The 21423-nt window shown below is 37.0% G+C and overlaps 1 protein-coding gene across 14 annotated transcripts in view; it reads right to left on the reverse strand.

Moving 5' to 3' along the window:
* The window catches only part of LOC135701740 (mucin-2), a 426987-nt gene that overhangs the window by 49258 nt on the left and 356306 nt on the right, over nucleotides 1–21423 (reverse strand). For 11 of the 14 annotated variants that reach the window (XM_065222640.1, XM_065222645.1, XM_065222633.1 and 8 more), the window contains 9 exons: nucleotides 17180–17345; nucleotides 16813–17110; nucleotides 8680–9191; nucleotides 7884–8039; nucleotides 7679–7812; nucleotides 7426–7619; nucleotides 7141–7359; nucleotides 6955–7085; nucleotides 6428–6721 (listed from right to left, as the gene is read on the reverse strand). In XM_065222640.1, the coding sequence (XP_065078712.1) occupies nucleotides 6428–6721; nucleotides 6955–7085; nucleotides 7141–7359; nucleotides 7426–7619; nucleotides 7679–7812; nucleotides 7884–8039; nucleotides 8680–9191; nucleotides 16813–17110; nucleotides 17180–17345 (2104 nt within the window). The remainder of the gene's footprint in view (nucleotides 1–6427; nucleotides 6722–6954; nucleotides 7086–7140; nucleotides 7360–7425; nucleotides 7620–7678; nucleotides 7813–7883; nucleotides 8040–8679; nucleotides 9192–16812; nucleotides 17111–17179; nucleotides 17346–21423) is intronic. The other 3 variants (XM_065222643.1, XM_065222644.1, XM_065222646.1) reach the window with 3 other exon arrangements.

Genomic DNA, 21423 nt, shown 5'->3' on the forward strand with positions numbered 1-21423 from the left:
CTCAATGAGCATTTCCAAGCCTGTCTACGAGTGTCAATCCTGTCCAAACGCTTTCAAACGCTATTGGATCTTCTTCGACATACCAATGAAGGCAGGACAAATAGATTCGCTAAGCATACTTCTTTTGTGTTGAGAACAATTGGTGCAAATAATCATACTCCGCGCTCCTACAGGCTTAGTGTTGGAGATTTTCAACTAACGTATCGGAACAAATACAATTGAACTAACGTATCGGAATAAAATTAATGATACTATTGATGTTTTCCACTCGATAGAATGGAAATGGACGATAAAGACAAAGCAGCGCTCTACACACATAATCACGGTTTTCGGTTCTGTTCTGGTAAGTTTTTTTTTACAGTATTCAAACTGTAAATCACAAAAAAATACCGATCATTTAGCTATTCTCAAACTGAGTAAAATATTAGGAAAAATTCTGAATAAGGCAGACGTTTCATATACGCATATAGATTTTTTGGAATAGTACAGAAACAATTCCCGGAAAATTTACCCTATATCACGTTTCCCGATTCCTGAGAATCTGTTCTTATTTCCCAGGAATCAAATTTAGAAGGATTTTGGTGTAAAAGTAACAAGAAATTTCTAAAGATAGAGTTTGGATTAACTTCCAAAGGAATCTGATGATCTTCTAAGGTAAATCTGAAGAATGTTCCAGAAGAATTTTCCGAGGGAAACCTGAAGAAATTACCGAGTGAGGCTAGCAAAAACTTTAAGGGAAATCAGAAGACATTTCTATGCGAAACCAAAAAGTTTAATCAAGTAGGAAACGAAACCAACTCAAGAAATAATTTCTAATCCCAACAGCTCTACTTTCAATTACCATACCATGGGAGCAATATCGAACATTTATGGAATATAACTTCGATCCAAACATTCCTTTGCAAACCAAAGATGAAATTAATTGTGTTCTTGAATCTCTGACTGAGCTGCCTCAGTACCAAAATGCAAGGTTCAATTTGATTCAATTATAGTAGACGACGATCTTCAGCTTATGATCCGTCTTAAAAATGTCCGTAGGAGACAATATCAAAGAACACGCGATAATGCCATGAAATTTATCCGGCGGGATTTGCAAAAACAAATTAAAAAGCGATTCTCTGCCCTAAGGAACAAAACTTTTGAAAATAATGTTTCTAAATTAGACCCGAGTTCCAAAGCCTTTTGGAAACTCACACAATTTTTTAAAAAACCTCAAAAGCCTATTCCAGCGCTTAAAGAAGGTGGTAAAATTTTGATCACAAATTTGGAAAAAATTATGCCCTAAGTGAATTTTAACCTACGAGTATCTCGAAAATAACAACTTTGGGCAATTTAAGCATCATGAGCTTTTTTGTTGTAAATTTAATGTGTTTTAATAATAACACCTTTTCAAAGATATTCTATATCTGTAAGCAGTATTTTGGAAAATAGTACTTTTTTAAATAATTCATAACTTTTTTGTTTATGAGTTGCCCAGCAAACGCACATTGTCAATAAATAGCACTTTATCTAAACTGCAATATAAATATATAAAAAATAAAATAAAAAATAAATATGCAATTTGAGTAATTTAATATTTTTTAATTTTATATTTATATTTTTTTCTTGAAAGCCACAATACTTGTCCGCAACTTCGCGGAAGACACCATCTCGATCAAACGATTTCGCGAGATATATTTTTTTTCTATTGATGCTTATCCTTTTTGCATAAGCCCTTTTTAAGTGTTAGTCGTGTACAAAACTAGGGAACCAAATATGTAAAATGACATTTTGGACAGTAATAAAAGACTGTGTAAAATAACAAGTAATTCTATAAACATCGATCCGAAACGATTTGCGAATCTGTGTGGAACTACTCAGTTGGTAGAAACTACGAGGCATCACTACAAGTTGAAAAAGAGCCTGCACAGCAAACGGAACAACGAAAAGAGCGCCGATTTTTCAAATAAAAGTGCACACTTAGAAATAACTGTTATTTTAAAATTACCAATAATATTGCATTTTACATGACATTTTAACCAAAACTGTTTTAAAAATACATCGCTTTAAACTATGTTTCAATATAATTTTACATTAAAAATCATGCACATTAAAGGAGCATGATAAAACTCATAAAATTACACGTTTATTCGATTAATTTTCTCTTTGTTTTCCATCGATCTTGTTTTCCGTGCAGAGCACCAATGCTTCCGACGCCAGGGAGGCAGCTTCCTCACCTGGACCCTACCTACCGACCCATCAACTCATGAACCGGGGACCAACAGTTTTACTTTCCTTCCAAAGGCGTGATCAGAGATGTTATGCACACTATGAAAAAGACATGTAAATTTCAGTGCCCTGAGACCGACACATGCAAGCGGCCTTTTTGACATAAGAATCAGTTGAAAAGGACGGGAAAATCAATTCAATCAAATGCACTTTTCGTCGAGTGTCACATGTTTCAGTTTCAGGACACTTAATTTTACATGCCATGTTTGTTTACGTTCCATGATTTACGTCAAAGCTGAATTACGTTTCGTGTAAAAATTATAATTTCTAAGTGTGTGCCTCAGAACATCCCGGCGGCATCGACTGGGATTGAAGCCAGGCCTGCTGGGGTGAGAAGTAATCACGCTTACCACTACACCACCGGCGCCGCTGATTAATTATCTCTCGCAGTGTATTATTCTCCTCGAGATGTAAAAACTTATCGAAGAACATCGAATTTTCAACGATAAAACCTATAAATTTACATGCTCGTGTAAATTCAAATCAACAAACATTGAGAAAACTAATATGACGGACGGACCGATTATTCGATTAGTATTTTCTCCGCCGCGTATAGCTCGAGTCACCTATTTAGTGGAAAATGTTGGCAAAAGTGTATTGTAAGTTTTGTGAGCTCAGTTTTGGTGATGTGGAACGATTTATCGTGAATATGCGCGTCCACAAATATAAAATGGATGACAGATAAAATATTGATTATAAGGTAAGGGAATTAGTTCGTTCAGAAAATCAAAAAATTGTATGTGGAAAAATAGAAAAACGTTCAAAATGCGCTCGTGGTTCATTTTTTCTCCTGACTGATCGTTTTGATGCAGTGGTGGAAGTGTAGTGGAAGTGGGTGGTAATTCCGCGTACTTGACAATCAGTTCGATTTTATGCAAATTCGTTCAAAAAGCTATAATTTTTGGATATTTGAACAGAAAACACATTGACCATCATAAAATTACACGCGAACCGTGCAGATACCATACTTTGCGCCTTCCCTAACTCTGAGTAATTATACTTGATCCATTTTCTAAATTTTAAGACTAAGGATTTCTTTTCTAAAATCTCCAATACCATGGATTAAGACTTGAATTACAGATCCTCGAATTTAGACTAGATTTAGAATCAATTTCAAGAATAAAAGTAAAGAGTTTTCAGGATTCTGAGGCTTACTTAAATAGGGCAAAAATGCACTCCGGCCCAATGGCCTATTTCGTCCAATCGATCAGCAAGCATCAAACATATCTGGAGTTCATTCTGAATTTCAATATTCTGTCGCTTTAATAAATCATCAAGATCAAGAAAATTAATTTGCTAAAAATTTGGTGCCTGAGGGAAATGCCTCTAATGTTGGCCTATGGATCTAAGATTGGGCCCATCGCTAAAAATCTGCTATTTATCAATTGTTTCTAGATGATCGCGTCATTGGGACGGTACTAACGGATATTTTTGGTTGCTTTGAAAATTTAGTCGATTGCTGAATTTATGTATGGGCCCAAATTAGAGACACTTAGGCCAACATTACATACATTTCCCCTATATCTATGTTTCCAATTACTATTAGCACCAATAAGCTAAGAAATTATGAAATACAAACTGATTTTCGTTACATGAGATAATCTTCCGAAAAATATTAATAAATGTTTCCAGTAACTATCACATGTGAGATAAATGGACTTACAATCTTTCAACAACATGTTGTTATCCATTCAAAGTGTTTTTATGTTACTTCATACGCAAAGTTTGCGAGTTTTAGAGTTGGTTAGGAAATGCTATCTAACATGAAGCTTTAGTGTGATAATTTTTCAGTTATAGAATTGTCTTAGACGAGGGTAGGTAGATAGTTCCGTTAGAGTACGGCTGTATGAAAATTGATTAGAAGTTGAAAATGAGCGAAGGATCATCACACAGTGTGCGCTTGGCTTGGTCATATACGGTCAGCCGTTGTGGAATAGTTCTAGCGACGTTCCATCACTACCACGTTGCAGAAACATCAAAAACAATAAGAAGATAATATTGAATTTGTGATGGCTGTATCGGAAATATGTACATTTAATATGTGATGGTTTGAGTGCTTTTTCAATCAGGCAATAGTACTTTGACTATATGTTTTGTATTACTTCTGCGTGAAGTCAACGATTTACATAGTTGAAGATGCTAATTTCAAATAACATAGGGTAGAGCGCTACTTCGTCGTAATCGCCCATTTCCGTTCTATCGATCAGAAAAGATCAATAATATCAATGATTTCAACGTGCACAAATTAATAATAGGTTTGTTCCGATGCGCTAGCTCATTAGCTACAACATAAATCCTGTTAGAGCGCATTGTATGAATATTTACGCTCATTGTTCTCAATACAAAAGAAGCGCTCCTAGCGAATCCCCTTTTTCTACGTTTATCCGTAGGACGAAGAAAATCTAATAGCGTTTCAATGCGTTAGGACGGAATTGAAACTCGTAGAACGAATTTAGAATCAAGAAGCAGTGTTAGATTTTAGACAATATCTCAACAATTTGTGACTCTTTATCAAATCCAACGGTACGTATGGAAAGGTGAATAAATTTGCAAGTCATATTTGACAGAAATATTACATTTTTTGTTTAAACTCGTTCAGCAAAGGGAGGTAAAGCGCGGGTTGTGCTTAGTAGGACGGAAATTAGATAAAAAACCCTACTAAAGTGGTATTTTTTATACGATAGATGAGTAGATGAAAGTATAGAGTTGATAGTTCCGTTAGAGTACGGCGGTTTGAAAATTGCATATAGAGTGTAGAAAGCGAGCAAGGACAACTTTTAGGAAGGTAAATCGGTTTGATCATCATTTTTTTGGCATTTGAAAACTGACACAAATCATAGAACAGGAACTTTTGGTTTTTTTTTTTTTATAAAACGGCTTTTTGCGTATGTTTCACATAACATAATTTCAAATGTCTAAACATTGTTTTCTGAGCATAAATTACATGAAAAACTATTTAACATAAGTTCTACGATTTTTGTGAAATTTTAAGTGTCCATAATTTTAAACATTCCAAAAGTTAAATTTTATAAAATAGAAATCGAACATAGACACTTTAAGGCATCCAGGTTTTTTTTTTCTTAAATTGAATTTTCTTAAATTATTTTTTGTTTTTGTTTCCAAGAGAAACATTTTTTCTACAACTTTGTCTCAGACATCATTTCGATGAGAAATGCCGTTTCCGTGCTACAATTTTTTCAAAGGTATCATAGGCGCCATTTTAAAATTTTACAAGATCCAAATTTTAGCAACAATGTGAATGATTGCTCACAACAAACAATTAGGTATGCAAAGTTTCACGCAAATAGGAGATGGTCGAGTTTTTCCAATTCGTCATTTGGCGTGGAACTGCTCCATATTAGTTTCATATTGCGTTGTGAAAAATACGATGAGTCAGACAAATTGCAAATCTTGAATGAAGAATACCGAATTAATAATTCATACTCGCTTGATACCTTGCCCTTGATATGAGCCCGTTCACGGCTCACTGAGAGCAACATTTTGTTACGATGGGGTAATCATTTGTCATAGGTACATATTTAAAAATCACGTAAATCGTGGAACGTAAATATGCATTTTTTTATAGTCATTTATTTGTCCAGGCTCATTCAAAGTAGCTTTACGGAGCCGAAACGTAAACATGTTTAATTTAGTGCTCTGAAACCGAAACACACGCAACTCGACGAAAAGTGCGTTTGGTTGATTTGAATGCCTCGTTTGTTTCAACTGATTCTTATGTCATGTGTCGGCTTCAGAGCACTGAAATTTACATGACTTTTTCGTAGTGTGTATGTAGATCATATTTTCACACATCTATAAGCAACTTAATGAAAAGCATTAGACTGCTGTTCCCCTAGAAAATTCACTATCAGGAATCAGTATCATTCCAGTTTAATCAAAGTTTCAAATGTGCGAACAGAACTGCCATACGTTTGTTGAAATACACTTAACCATCGAACTGAAAAATAAAGTGTTAATAATAATCAGAACAACATATTAGTACAAATGAAACACGTGACCGTTAAACATCGAGAACCTATAGGAATGTTAACCGCGACGTACTGAACTAAAAAGAAGATTTTATCGTTGTTAAAACATCAACTAATACTTTGAATCGGTACCCATCCGGAGGGTTCGATCACGTTACGGCTAGGCGTACCTTTTCGAATTAACAAACTAGTAACACGACGCAAAGCCTCTCGCGGTGACTTGTTGAAAAATTTAGGTGTGAGATTAGGTGGTAGGGTAAGCGGTTTTCTGCTACCCGTACCCGCTTCCCAGGCGCGCAGAGATCCCTGCGGATGCAGCCGGTCCAGATGCTCGGTTGACGCCGGCCGCGGTTGTCGCTGCTTCGGATACCAGCCACGTGCTGGACCACCTGCTAAGCGTAACATTTCACCATTGGCAAAAGCTTGACTGATGCTGCGCTGCCGCCCACCGATGGTCGAGGTACCTGGAGAATAGTTTTTGGAGGAGTTACACACAAAGATTTATGGCGTGGTTCAAAGCATTAGCTTCTCTAGCCCTTCGTATGGGTTTGTGATTGTCCAGTTGGTTAACCTTGTCTATTGACAGAAGTCCATTCTGTACAGTATGATTCTATTTTTTTGTAGCAGTGTTTTTGGTAGTCACACAAGCGGTTGTCTCGGGAAAGCGAAGGTGTTAGTAAGCTTTTGCTGCACTTACCAATGCCAACGACCGACGACCCGAGGCTGCTGGTCGTGTTGGTGTTGGTCCGTGGAGCTGTCCGACTTCCACTGCCATGCGGGGGAACCTCTGGGGCACGTCGGTGAGGCGTTCGTGGGATATCACAGCTGCTGCAAGAGGTACAGGTAAGATTTTGTATTTATTCGGAAAGCAAATGAGCAATACCCTCTGGCAAAGATGGGCGTTTCCGGTAAACTGCAGGACGTCTGCAAGCATCTCTCCTCGCGTGGACTTTGTGCGGTTCGCTTTTGATAACCACCGGTGATGACCCTTCGTCGAGAATTGCATCCGGGCAAATCGGGAGGAAGTGTTCCGGGGGCGTGAGGTGAAGTGGAAGCATGCGAACCGTTGCGGTAGGACTTACTAAATCCAGCATCCATTGATCTGAATAAAATAAATTGTCATTTATTCAATTGGAGTTTTCACAGTTGCATTAGCATAATACTGTACCTTGTTTTAAGCGTATTAATAGACGGGCCACGATGAGGTGGAATGGCCGGAGGAAGTTCGTCCCGGAAGTGGCCTTCGTGTTTGGTACTGTTAGATCTATTGCGTGAGCTAATGCGTATGCCGTGTATCTGATGGATGACTTCAGGTTCCTCGGTTGGCGAAGGAGGCAGCGGAGGAAATTCGTCACTGTCCTGCTGTTAGGTATGAGAATTGTGTAGAAAAATAGATCTTTGAAATGTAAACTTGTTTTTACCGGTTCCGGACTAGAAGACGGCGGTGACGGTGGCAATGGCCCCAAACCAGCTTGCGATAAAAGCATTTCTTTGGCACTTTCTGATTTATGAACACCTAGACGAAAACCTAATGGACGTCTCGCGGGAGGTATGTCTAAAGGAAAAAAAGAAACAAAAAAATTACGTCATTTCCAGGATTTACGGTTTCGATTTCAATTTACTCACCGGCTACTCTAGCAACAGATATATCACCACGTAATAAAGCACTAATATTATCCTCTATTTTGCGTAACGGTGCACCACGCTGTGTGTCACTATCCGCTTCCTCGTCTTCTTCGATTGGCGGGGCAAGTTCACGGCGGGGTGTGGAAAGACCTTCGGCTGGAAAATTGAAAAAAAGTGTTTAAGTAAGAGTCAATATTTGGGAGAATGATATTTTTCCATCAGTGTATCTAATTATTTTATGGTTCTTTTAATTATTATTTGTTCATTAATTTGATGATTTGTTATTCCTAACTTCTGACTTTTCATTGTTTATTCTTTGTGTTTTGTTATTTATACCTCATACCTTATTGTTTTATGTTTTTCTTTATTCTTCATTGTAATAGTTGTATTTCTGTTTTACTAAATAACGTGAAGTTGAATGACATGTGGCTGATTTGGTAATGATTCGCAAAGAGTTATGATAGTTGAATTAACAGAAAAACCTTTTATAATGAGGGTTTATTGACCAGGACTCAAATTAAAAATCTAATTTGATTTACTATTCTAATTAAGTTGACTGTTTTGAGCTAAATGTCTGGGCTAAGGTATGCCCTCTGCTAGAATTATTTCAGGAACGTTAGCACAAAAATGCTGGTCAGTGAAATGAGAGGATGTCTCAGGGGAATAGACCAGAATGATGCTGAATAATTCATCGGCGAGGCAAAACACAAATAAGGTGGCACTCGTTGGTTGGTTGGGGGTGACAGAAAAAATGCAGGCATGAAAAGCTAGAGGTGATGTTGTTTTTTTCGCTTACCTGTTGCGGGGCCTGGATGCGGGGGTGTGGCGGCTGGTAGCGAGGAAACTCGCATTAGCGAACTGTCGTTATCGACCACGGGTACAACGGTGGAGCCATTTCCGGTGGCGCCTCCACGGTTGATGCTATTGTTGCTGCTATTACTCTCCAGCGCCTGCAGGGCATCGAAGGTCGAGCTGTACGTTTTGAATTCGGTATAGCGTGACGAAACTATCGGCTGCTGTTGATTCAGTGGTACACTCTGAGCACCACTTCCATTTCCTATCAGTACCGACGTGACAGGAGCAGCGCTGCTAACAACGGTAATGCTATTATTGTTTACACAGGCTGTGCTAAGGTTATTGTTGCTGTTGGATTTAGTTTTGTTGAGGCTATTATTGTTATTATTGTTGCCGTGGGACTGTGAGGACTGCTGCAGGTGCGCCAGGAAGCTTCCAGTTGGAGTTGTGATTTTCTTACCGTTTGTTGAAAGCTCTGAGGTAGGTGAACTTAAATCTAATGATAGTCGTGACCTGAAAGCGAAATTGAAACAACGAATGGATAGAAGATAAGTATGGATTCGGTCGGGTTACTGAGTAGATAACGTTTTCGTGGGAGGGATTGAGAATGAGCCATTATTGCGGTGTCTGTTTTATAGGCTTCGACAGAATTCCCTTGAAGGCAATGAATTGCTCCTGGAAGGAGGGAGCGGTGAAATATTTTTGTTTTGCTACTGATACGTGTAGGATGTTACAAATGAGGAAGACTGGAAGTGGGCTCAAATATGGAACTGGGAATCGAACCTCCATACAGATGACATTTAGTGGTAAGTACATAGGCAGGGGCGCGCACTTGATTTTCGGTGAACAAATTCCGTGCAGACCAGCACTGTTTGGAATATGGGAAATAGGGGAAGATGACTTTGAAGGTTTTTCGGCTACAGTACTTTGGAATCGAAGAATTCAAGACCAACATTTGAAAAGGCCTCAACTCCATTTTGTAAACAAACTTTGTAAGGTCATTTTCTCGCGATCCGAAACCTACATTCGCAAACCTAAAACACAATCGAGTAGAGCAGAATTTCCCCTACCTGTTCATTTTGTTGGTTTGCGTTGGCGGACTTTGGTTCTCGACAAAACCCGTAAAAAAAAATCCAATAAAAATACAATGATTTTCATTTTCATTGTAACCATGATATTTACTGTCATAACATTGGACATTTTTGTCCATTACCATAAAATCACAACGAAATTCATGGTTCACAACAATGAAAAAGGGGGGTTGTTAAGCATCTTAACAATATAAAAAAATAATTTTTCCCGAACAAATTTGATCTCATCACACTAATGTTCGTTGTGTCGTTAAAAGTCAATAAATTTTAATGTACTCAAAATTCAACAGTAAAAATCATTGTAATTTCGTTGTTTTATTACAATTTATTGTTTTCGGTAAAGGCCCTACAAGGTTTGTTTACAAAAGGGAGTTGAGGTCTTTTCACTTGTTGGTATTGAATTATTCAACATCGAGTCTAGGAGGTCACAGCGTATGCAATTTGCAGTTTTCTTTATTTTTACGGTGAAATGCCTATAAAAATATAATGTAGATAATAGATGTAGATTTGATTCTTCTTGTTCTTCTCTAAAATCTTCGTGGTCAGATTCAATCATTTATTCTACGATGACTCGTTTATGAGTAATAGTTTTTCAATATGTGGAATTTTCTGGATTATTGGATAGTTCGAATGAAACTTAACGTGATCTTTTTTATTTCACAAATTATAGATTTACCATGAACCTTTTTAAGTGAACAATTTAATGGATTTTTGTTATCATACTGCTAATTAGATTGGAAAAATATTTATTGTGAACAAAATTATTTTTATTAGGGCCGACTGCCAAATTTTAATTCAAAATTTAAACATTTATGATTAATTCCGATTTTATGCAATTTTCGATATATTTTTTTGGAATCACCTCTTTAATGCCCCAAAGAATGGTGGGACAAAAGAAGATGGAAAATTAAATCTACAACAATAGACATAATTCTTCTTAACCATGAACCGCTTGCACTATTAATAGGAGTTATGCAAGTCAAAACGATTTGAAATTTTCCGGTTTTCCCGTTTTCCCCGTTTTTTTTCCCGTTTATCCCGGAATTTTGGAAATTTTCCCGATTGTGCTATATGCATTTAAATTAAGCATAAAATCGAATGCAAACGGGCCGAAAAGATCTTAGCCTTTTAATTTGGGTCATTACTAAGACTTTAGTAGTATTTTTCCTGTATCTTGAATTTGATTTTGCGTTCATCTAATTTGTCTAACTACTTTCAAAATTCAAAACTCTTTATAGGATTTTATTAGATTATTCCCAAACATTTCGTTTATAAAACATCCCTTCACAAAGTTCTTTTCAGAATTCATCTAAATGTTCTCTCTGGGAATTCCTTTTTCATTGCAATCCAGAAATTGTATGCAGAACACTCCAAAAACTTCATAAAATATGTTAAATTCGTTATGAATTTTATTTTTTTTGTCGCTAGTATTTAACTGAAACTTCTTTCCATTATTTTATGCAAATAGTCATTATTGTCTTAAAAAATTTCTCAGAAAAATATGGGAGCTCTGCTCTAAATTCCTCTGAAAATTTAACTGGAATTCTCGTTTGATTTCTCAAAAAACTCTTTAGGAGATGTCCTTGAAAATATCTTCGTAATTTTCTTAAAACTGTTCACAGAATTCGTTGGCTAGTATACCCTAAAAATTATATTCCCTTAATATTTTTCACAAAGCCTGGTCCTCTTCACAGTCCTCATGGAATTGTCCACAGGTTTTACTCGGACAATTAAGTTTGAGTCCTAGTCAAGTCGCTCGTAGAGTTCTTCACGAAATTCCCTTGGAAATGTACTCTTAAATACTTTGGTGGTATCTATACATTCTTAAATATGTTCAGGTCTCCTAAGTGACTTTATCCTGAAAATCTAGTCCAGTATTAGAGTCTTGAAATGTTTTCAATCTCCAAAATCTTATATGTTTTCCGAAACAAGTTTATTTTTACCGGTTTGTCATCGAAAGTCATATAAATAACAGATGCGTAATAAATATATTATACTAGCTGAGTGTGCCCGGCCTTGCTCGGGATTCAATATTAACTTGAGGTTTTGTGCCGATTCAAAAAAGTATGCTATATTTTTCTGTTTCATTTGTATGGGAGCCCCCCGTACAGAAGGAGGAGGGGTCTCAAACCATCATAAGAACCTTTCACGGCCCCAAAAACCCCTACATACAAATTTTCACGCCGATCGGTTCAGTAGTTTCCGAGTCTATAAGGGTCAGACAGAAATTCATTTATATACTACTAGCTGAGTGTGCCCGGCCTTGCTCGGGATTCAATATTAGCTTGAGTTTATGCGCCAATTAAAACAAGCATGCTATATTGTACGTAGCCCCCCCTCCCCTCTTATCTAAGGGGCTACCCCTTATGACCACCACATGCCATATTTGGTTCCATTTGTTTGATTAGTTCTCGAGTTATTATGAAATTTCTGTTTCATTTGTATGGGAGCCCCCCTTTACAGAGGGGGGAGGGGTCTCAAACCTTCATAAGAACCTTTCCCTGCCCTAAAAACCTCTGCATACAAATTTTCACGCCGATCGGTTCAGTAGTTTCCGAGTCCATAAGGGTCAGACAGACAGACAGACAGAAATTCATTTATATATATATTTTCAATCTACATCCTAACCTGTAAATTTTGAGACAATATTTAGTATAACTTAATAATTTTACCGTCGAATTCTTCCAGGTGTAGATTTACTGAATTTTTTTTTTCATATAGTATCTATTAGGAACGCACATAATATTTGTCCAATAATAAAATAAATGATTTTTATCTGAATATCACATAGCACAATAAATTCTATGTGATTAATCATATAGATTTCATTGGACACATAAGATTTATATGAAGATAAATGGTCAAAGGGACACAAGGTCTACACACTTAGAAGTGATTACCGACATCGGGCATTTTTACCGAACGTTCAACAGCTGAACTGTTCGGTAAAAATCAGGCTTTTTAATTCATTAGCTATAAAGCTTCAAAACAAGAAAAACTTCTCCACAATGGCAACACTCGTTGATTTAATAACTTTTGAAATTACGATCAAAGTTTTATCGAAAGTTCAGCTGTTAAAAGTTCGGTAAAACATTACCTAAGTCGTCAATGATTTCAAAGTGTGTAAGGGACTAAAGGTCACTGAAATAAAAAAAGTACAAAAGGTCGAAGGAAATTTAAACGGACAAAAGGTCGAATGAAGTGTACATGGACAAAAGATGGAATGGATAAATGGTACAATGAAATTTTAAGGGACAAAAGGTTGAATTAAATGAAAAGAGCTATAAGGCCGAAAGAATTTAAAGAGACAAAGGGACGATGAACAAAATATCGAATCGAAAAAGTTAAAAATAGACAATAGCTTTTATCTGTCCAAGATCTGCTCATGTTTTAAAGAAGTAGTCATCTCCAAGAGAGAGGCTGAAAGACAAAAGGCCGAAAAGACAATAAAGCATCGAATGACAAAATGTCGCAGAGACAAAAGGTTGATGTACAAAAGGTCGAATGGACTTAAAGTCGAATGATGAGAAGGGGCACTGTAGTTGACTACTTCTTTGAAACATGAGCAGATCATTGTCATATAAATGCTGGTCGTAGGGCAAATGGTTGAAAGACAAAACCGACGCATTCACAAAACGTCGAATGATAAAAGATCAAAAGGAAAAAAGGTCGAAGGTAAAAAAGGTTGAATGGATAAAAGGTCAAATGATGAGAAGGGGGTAAAATGTTGAATAGACAAAATGTCGAATGTTGAGTCCGTTGAACCTTTTGCCCATTCGACCTTTTGACCATTCGACCTTTTGTCCATTCGACCTTTTGTCCATTCGACCTTTTGTCCATTCGACCTTTTGTCCATTCGACCTTTTGTCCATTCGACCTTTTGTCCATTCGACCTTTTGTCCATTCGACCTTTTGTCCATTCAACCTTTTGTCCATTCGACCTTTTGTCCATTCGATCTTTTGTCCATTCGACCATTTGCCCCCCTTCGCATCATTCGACATATTATTCAATCGACTTTTTATTTATTTATTTATTTTATTTTATTTATTTATCTATCGTCGTTTTATCTATGTCAAAGATCTACTCATGTTCAACTCGAGCGGCAGGCACATCCTGGTATGAGTGCGTGGAGTTTAAAATACATTTGCAGTAATGTAAATACTTTGAAAATAGTGATACATTGAATTAAAATACTTTGACCGGTATTGAAAGCTATTATCAAAAAAATATTTATTCTTGACAGTAATTCAAGCAACTAATGAATTTAAGAGTGTATTCAAAGTAATAAAAGCAGTAATGATAAGTTTTTAGATATTTGGTTAGCAGGCTGCGTTGTATTCAAATACTTGTACGTGCCCCTCGCCTCGAGTCAACTCCAAGAGTGAGGAATAACGTTGGAGCATTTTCAGTTGAAGTGTTGATAAAATTTAATTTTGTCTAAGATCCACTCATTTTAAAATAAGGAGTAAACTTCTACATTGGCTAACTTTCGAGCATTTCAGTTAGATTACTCAAAGTCTACGTTAGATTTAAATGCTTTACTCAGCATATTGCTTTTCCGAGTTGATTTTTTGATCCACTAAAAGTGATTCGACCTTTTGGACCATTGAGCCTTTTTAATTTTTTGTCTTTTGTCTCTTCGACTTTTTGTCTTTTGACCTTTTGTCTTTCGACCTTTTGTCCTTCAAACTTTTGTCCTTCGACCTTTTGTTCTTCGACGTTTTGTCATTCGTGGGTTTGTTTTTCGACCATTTGTCCCACAACCAGTTTTCATATGTCAAAGATCTGCTCATGTTTTCATGAAGTAGTCAACTTCAAGAGTGAGGAATAATGTTGGAGCGTTTTCAGTTGAAGTGTTTATAAACTTTTTGTTGCGTTTCACTGTTTTCATTTTGTTTCTATTTACGTTGTTATTATTTTGTATAGTTTGCACTCGTCTCTGTCTGAAATGTCAAATGAAAGGCAAATCTCGCAGATCAATACAATTCTATGTGCTTTACCTATAGGCGAGGCAGTGCCTCTTACGAATATATTAGTAAGCGGGGCAAACTTTATGGGTGGTAGTGTAGTTCCGTGTACCCGAAGCTTCAGGCACCGGAGATAATAAAGTTGCGACGCCACAATCACGATTTTTGTTCGGAGAGTTGGTTCTTGTGTCGTCACCACTTTTCATCTCCGAAAATGTTTCGTAGTATTGCTCTCAAACACAAACAAACACTATCATGTGCCACTCCTGTATGTATATCTCATTGAATACAATTGCCATACAGCAGTAGAATAAATGAATACTTGTATGCAAGTTGCAAAGCCATATAGTGTTGCATCACAAAAGTTTTGTTGCGAGCACTGAAAGTAATTGTGCTCCGTTTTGTAAGATGTAATTATTATTAAGATAAAAGACGATTGTTAAGATACAGTATAAACACCCCAAGACAAACTGAAAATACACACAGTTGAATTCAAATCTCCGAGTAGGCACGCTGCCTCTGAGAATGCAGTTAATCTGGACTTTTACTTCATCCTCTTTCATCCCGATTATCGAGTATCCGTCGCCGTCACCATGTTGGAGTAGATCCAAGGAATCATAACGTGGGGTCCTGATCTACCGCTGGACGAGACACTTTTATTTGTCTAAGATCCGCTCATGTAGTAGTACCCGAGCAAAGCCTGACATCAAATTGAAATCTAAATTTGATGTTTTGATTCCGCTTATAATGATTACTCAGGTTGCTGTCGTTTTGGTCGTTTTAACGGTTAAAATATCAAAATTAAGAGCAAAAAAATCTTCCTGTGACATCACATTGAAAACTATTTCTGCTATCAGTGAGAGCAAACTGAAAACTAAATTTGATATCAATTTTTCCTGTTGATAACAGAACAAGTATTGAATTTGATGTTATGATAAGGCAATGAAAACAAACCCGCAACAACATTTTTTTGAAGAGCAAATGAACAGCAAAAGGAAAACAAAATTTGGTATCAAATTTGTCAATTGCGTAAACTGAAATCAAATTATGGCTTCAGTTTGATGTTGATATCAAAACTTGATTTCAATTTGCTGTCATTTTGATGCTGGACTTTGCTCGGGTACACTTCAAGATCGACTAACTTTCCAGCGTTGCAGTTAGATAATCAAAGCCTAAGTTAGATTTAACTGATTTAGTCAGCATATTGCCTTTTGTCCTTCGACCTTTTTTCATTCGACCTTTTGTCCAACCATGTATGTGCAAAGTTTAATTAATATCTGAAAGGGTCTCGAAAAAAGTGGCATTATTTTCAGCGTTTTGGGTTGGAAATGCTCTTTGCTTAGGTTTCTCAAATTTTGAAAAGACACAACTGAAAATTTTTCAAAGTCCCAAAATTATATTTTGTTTCAACGTGATATTTTTTTTAAGAATCTTTTTTCGTAATGTGGCCGTTATGGCTCTATACCGTATGTTCGTATGTTCAATCTATCTCCGAGTGCTATTATGAAAGCAACTTGTCTGCAATTATTGTCTTCATCTATTTAAACTACACACTTAGAAATAACTAATTTTACACGTGATGGAATCCATCTTTCACATAAAGGATGATACGTAAACAAACATGTTATGTAATATTAAGTGCTCCGAAAATGAAAAATTCGTTAGTCGACAAAAAGTACGTTTGATTGAGCTGAATTTTGTGTCTGCTATGACTCAATGTTATGTCAAAATTGACGCTCGTATATGGCAGTGTCAGAGCACCAACATTTACACGTTTTTTTTTCTAATTTGTACTATCGATTCCTACGATATCTTCACGTGACCTAGACAGCAGGTTTGGTGATTATCGCCAAAATATGCTCTTAACGATGTGTTCCTAGTGTCACGCAAACAATGTTGTGAAATCTAACGGCTACATACTACAAAAGAACATACATAATTCCCTTCAATATCAAGCTATGAAGAGTAAGCTGTTATGCCGAGTATTACAATGGGAGTCAAGTGTACACAGTCTCGCCTAATGTTGTTTCAACGAAGGCTATATTATCTACATATAAACATGTGTTTGCAATTACCTGGGCGATAGAACTGAGTTGGGTAGTTTTTGAGGAACAGAGTGAGAGGTCTTGATTGCACTGTAGCCGGAGGATGTTAGACCCAAATCAATGCTATGCCTCGACTTGGGTAACATCATGGACGCAGGGAACACTGGACTCGGCAGTGTTGTGGCAATGGGCGGGGATTCGCTGCTGGGAATTGGTAGGTTGTTGCTAGCGTTCGAGTCCAAACTTTCCAACCGCTGCCTTCGACGACCTTTTCGAATGACATATGTTCCGCGACCGGAGATGTCGGGTACTTGCGGTATAAGCTCATCTAAAAGGAAATAGAAGAACCTCATTGTCATCACTTTTGTGATTTTTATGGTGCTGTGCTTGAACTTACCGGAATCGGAGTATAAAGATGCAGCTTCGTCCTCTGTACTACATATAGGAATGTCGGGTGGATCGGGCCATTCATTGTTGGATTCGCTTTTTCGATTGCTAGGAGTCGATTCTAAACTTGATTGTGAATCGTTCACGCTCTTGGTGCCTTTTCGCCTGCCAATAACCTAGAATGGTAAATGGAATAAATATTTAAATAATGAGTGAATTTTCAGCGAGCAGTCAACTCTGACATAGACGAGCGAACGAATGGAGCTGGAGGAGGAAATTCGGGGTTTGAATGAATTATAGAATAGACACATCCATTTCCCACACTACGGTGCTTTAAATATTGCATGAAACCTGGAGCAACAATATCAATGCTGATCCACTTTCGGGAAAGATGTGATAGTGTTGGTTACAGCAGGTCTAGTTGTGAGGGCTGAACTTTATAGTGTCGGTTACTCAGGGAGTGTGGTAATTTGTGGGCGGAAGTTTGGATGTCAATGTCAATTTTCATTTGCTTAATTTACAGTTCCATTCGACTGAATGGGTTTAGTGTCCTGAACAATAGGTAGTGAAGATTGATATGTTCTTATACAATTTTTATGTGTGGTTTAAATTAGATTCACTTTCATAATGTTGGCTGGAGTGATGAGAAAAAACCCCACCTGTATTATAAAGGTTTTCCGATTTTGCCCACAATTTGATTGATTTACCTGTGTAGCATATATATGAGTATTATAATGTATCTACATGCTTGAACCATGGTCATTAATATTTGGGACCAGATAAATTTCCATTGAAATTCCAAGAAAATGTATTTTTTCTGGTGCTGCTAAATAGACTAAATAAAGTAAATAGACATTTTCTGAAACTTGCATAACTATTTCATCAATCATCATTGACATCAGTATTACAAGGAGGAAAGAGGTAAAACAATGTTGGAGCATAATTGATTAGCAATGTTAGATGGTTAGATAAGAAACAATTAAATCTGCTTTGAATCGAATACTGAACAATTCTCGAGAAAATATTCAAATGGACGTAAGTATTTTTTTAAACAATGGTTTCAAACCAGAGCGTTAAGCATCTGATACTCTCAATTAATGATTTTTTTTTCGTTTGGTTTGTTTTCCGTCGATCTTGTTTTCCGTGCTGAGCACCAATGCTACCGACGTGAGGGAGGCAGGTCCCACACCTGGACCCTACATATCGACCCATCAACTCATGAACCGGGGACCAACGGCTTTACTTCCGTGATCAGAAATGTTATGCCTCAGAACATCCCGGCGGCGCCGACTGGGATTGAACCCAGGCCTGCTGGGGTGATAGGTAATCACGCTTACCACTACACCACCGGCGCCGCTAATTAGTGATGATTTTTTCTGTTTTCTTCTTCTTCTTATTCGCATTTCAAGCTTATTGCTTGGCGCATATTAGCTTATTGCGTGCTCTCAACTTAGTGTTCTATATGCACTTCCACAGTTATTAATTGAAAGCTTTCGATGCCAATACCAATGCATACATTTGTATATTGTGTAGCAAGCACAATGATAATCTATGCCCAGGGAAGTCTAGAAAATTTCCAACCCGAAAGATTCCCTCGACCGGACCGGGAATCGAACCTGTGGCCTCCGGCTTGGTAATACCGTGCCTTTACTGACTAGGCTATGAGGTCCCTGCTGTTTTATGATGAATGAATAGGATTATTGAATAAATCTTACATCGTGATGATTAATGCTTATGATTTGTGCATTTATTGCTATTTGCATTGTATTTTTACCGAAAAATTTGAAATGTTTTATAAAAGCGAATTGTCCAAATATTCCAAAAAATTTACAAAACTTGAATGCAATTAAATTTTTAAATTATTAAATTGTAATTTAGCAATTACAAATTCAGTGTCCTGAAATTTACTATGAACCTTTTTTTTCGCAAAACATGTAAAATAATAAATCTTCAAAGTATATTAACTTTGTATGGGGTTTTTGAACTCATTTTCGTCCCCCACCTTCTTAGATTTATATTAAACTTTTCATAACTTTGATAGTATTTTTAATTTCAACGCCACCACTCATCATCAATTTTTGCTGATATGCGGGTAAAAACAATGACCTGATCGAGGAAACAAACAGTCGATAGCACTACCGACACTGAGAGATAAACTGCTGCTGTGTCCGTTCACAGCTGAAAGTGAACTAAATGGCCGAATTTAAGTAAAAGTGTGAATGATTACCTATAACAAACAATTATGCAAAGTTTCATGCAAATCGAAGAAGGTCGAATCAATTTTTTTTTGTTTTTTGGCGTGGAACTGCTCACATCCACGACATTTGTCAAATGTATACCTAGAAACATAAATAAAAACAAATTGCTCTGGTGGCGAAGGGATGTAAATGTGGGTGTATTATTCCTAAGTTTTTTTTTTTTCAATAGGATTATTTATTATTTAGGCAAAAATGTCCAAAATGTCTCCACGGAGCTGAGAATCAGTAAATATTTTTTTATAACAAAAATAATAATATGAGAAACATTGTCTAAAAGCCAGCGGTGCCGGAGGTGTAGTGGTAACCATGATTGCCTCTCACCTCAAAAGGCCTGGGTTCAATCCCAGTCGGCGCCGCCGGGATTTTCTGAGGCATACTTTTCTTGGGAGGCGACTTGAGCTTAACTTCCACTTTCTGCTGAACCCTTAACTTCCTGGCTTCTTTAAATCGTTTCTGCTTTCACAATGCCAGCCGCTTGTCATCTTCTTCGTCCTTTATTCATTCCTTCTCGGTATAGTCCACTATCCACTTTGTCCACTTTGTTCCCTAGATAGAATATGTTCCCCTTCCTATAGAGGAAATGTATTTTTCGTCTATATATACATTACGTACACCTGAGGCTCAAGTCCGCAGAGAATTTCTTCAGGATGACACGTTTTACAGCACCGTATTTCCCTAGCACCAATGGTTGATCGTAATACGGAACCTCTGGTGGAAGATCGTACACTCTCACGTATTGAACGTTGCCCCCCGCAGACGACATGCGTACCTTGACTGATTTCCCGGCGGCATAATGGAAAATTAATTGGTCACGGTTATGCAACAAGCAATGAAGCATCGATTGCTCTGACTTGAACTTTATGAACAAATATGTTTGCTGCCTGGCACGATAACCTCAATCGCACGTGATCTTTTGTTTGGTTTTAGTTAGAACAATCATGTTGTTTTTTTGTCGTTTCTAGTGAAAAGGAAGGTAAAATTACTGTAGTTTTAATTCGTCGTTTCGTGGTTTTTTTTTTTTTTTTTTTTTTTTTTTTTTTTTTTATATTCTTAAGAAAACAAATTTGTATATGTATTTGTACTAGTCTACATCGGTTGATGAAATAAATAAATAAATAAATAAATAAATAAATAAATATGAGGGGCTTGGTGGCCTTAGAGCGACAACTTTGGCTACTGAGTAGAACATCATGAGTTTAACCTCAGGCCCCTCCACATTCAAGACTCGTTAATCGCTGTTGCAATATAAGGAGCTCGTTTGCCTAGTGGCAGACGTTTTTGCGTTCTGAGCAGAAGACCGTGGTTCAATCCCAAGCTCCTTCGCGTTAGAGGATCGTTAGGATATCAATTCAGCTTCAAATTTACCAAAACGAATCCTGCTACAAGCCAAAACCTTTTATCCAAAATCCCAGTGATTTCTCGTGGAAGTGCAGAGAATTTCTCGGCTTTCTACATAGCGAGTATCACGTCAACACATTCCTAGCCATTCCTTTCTTGACCTGCGTTCTGGCACGGCCGGCGCTGGTATTGCCTAGTTTGAGATCACACATTGAGGATGAATGTTAGTTCCATGCATCATCTATTGGTTCTCTGTGTAATTACAGCTGATCTGGCAATAACAGAATAGCATCTGCGGGCGGTCAATCATGCTCATGCTGAAAGGCATTTAGAATAATGGTTGTTTGACATAATGGTCATTTAGCATAATAAGTGAACTTGAGTTATTTTCATTTCAGTTTAGGAATAAGGAATTAATGATCAGAAATAAAACACGTGGTTTTATCAATGAACTGTCAACTCCAAGGGAGTCCATTTTGACTTTTGACTGTTTAGCATTATTATCTGGATTAGTCAATAGCAATTATCTGTCAAAGAATTGCTTATGTTTGAAACCTGGTGAATGTGGGCGTCTTATAAAGAGAGAGAGAGAGAGAGAATGAACTTACTTATCCTTTTTTCTCTCTTTATATGCTTATGTTTTATAAAAAGCTTTTGA

The sequence above is a fragment of the Ochlerotatus camptorhynchus genome, unplaced genomic scaffold (genome assembly GCF_037179485.1).
Source record: "Ochlerotatus camptorhynchus isolate MF236.1 unplaced genomic scaffold, CSIRO-AGI_Acam_v1.1 ptg000176l, whole genome shotgun sequence".
Lineage (NCBI taxonomy): Eukaryota > Metazoa > Arthropoda > Insecta > Diptera > Culicidae > Ochlerotatus > Ochlerotatus camptorhynchus.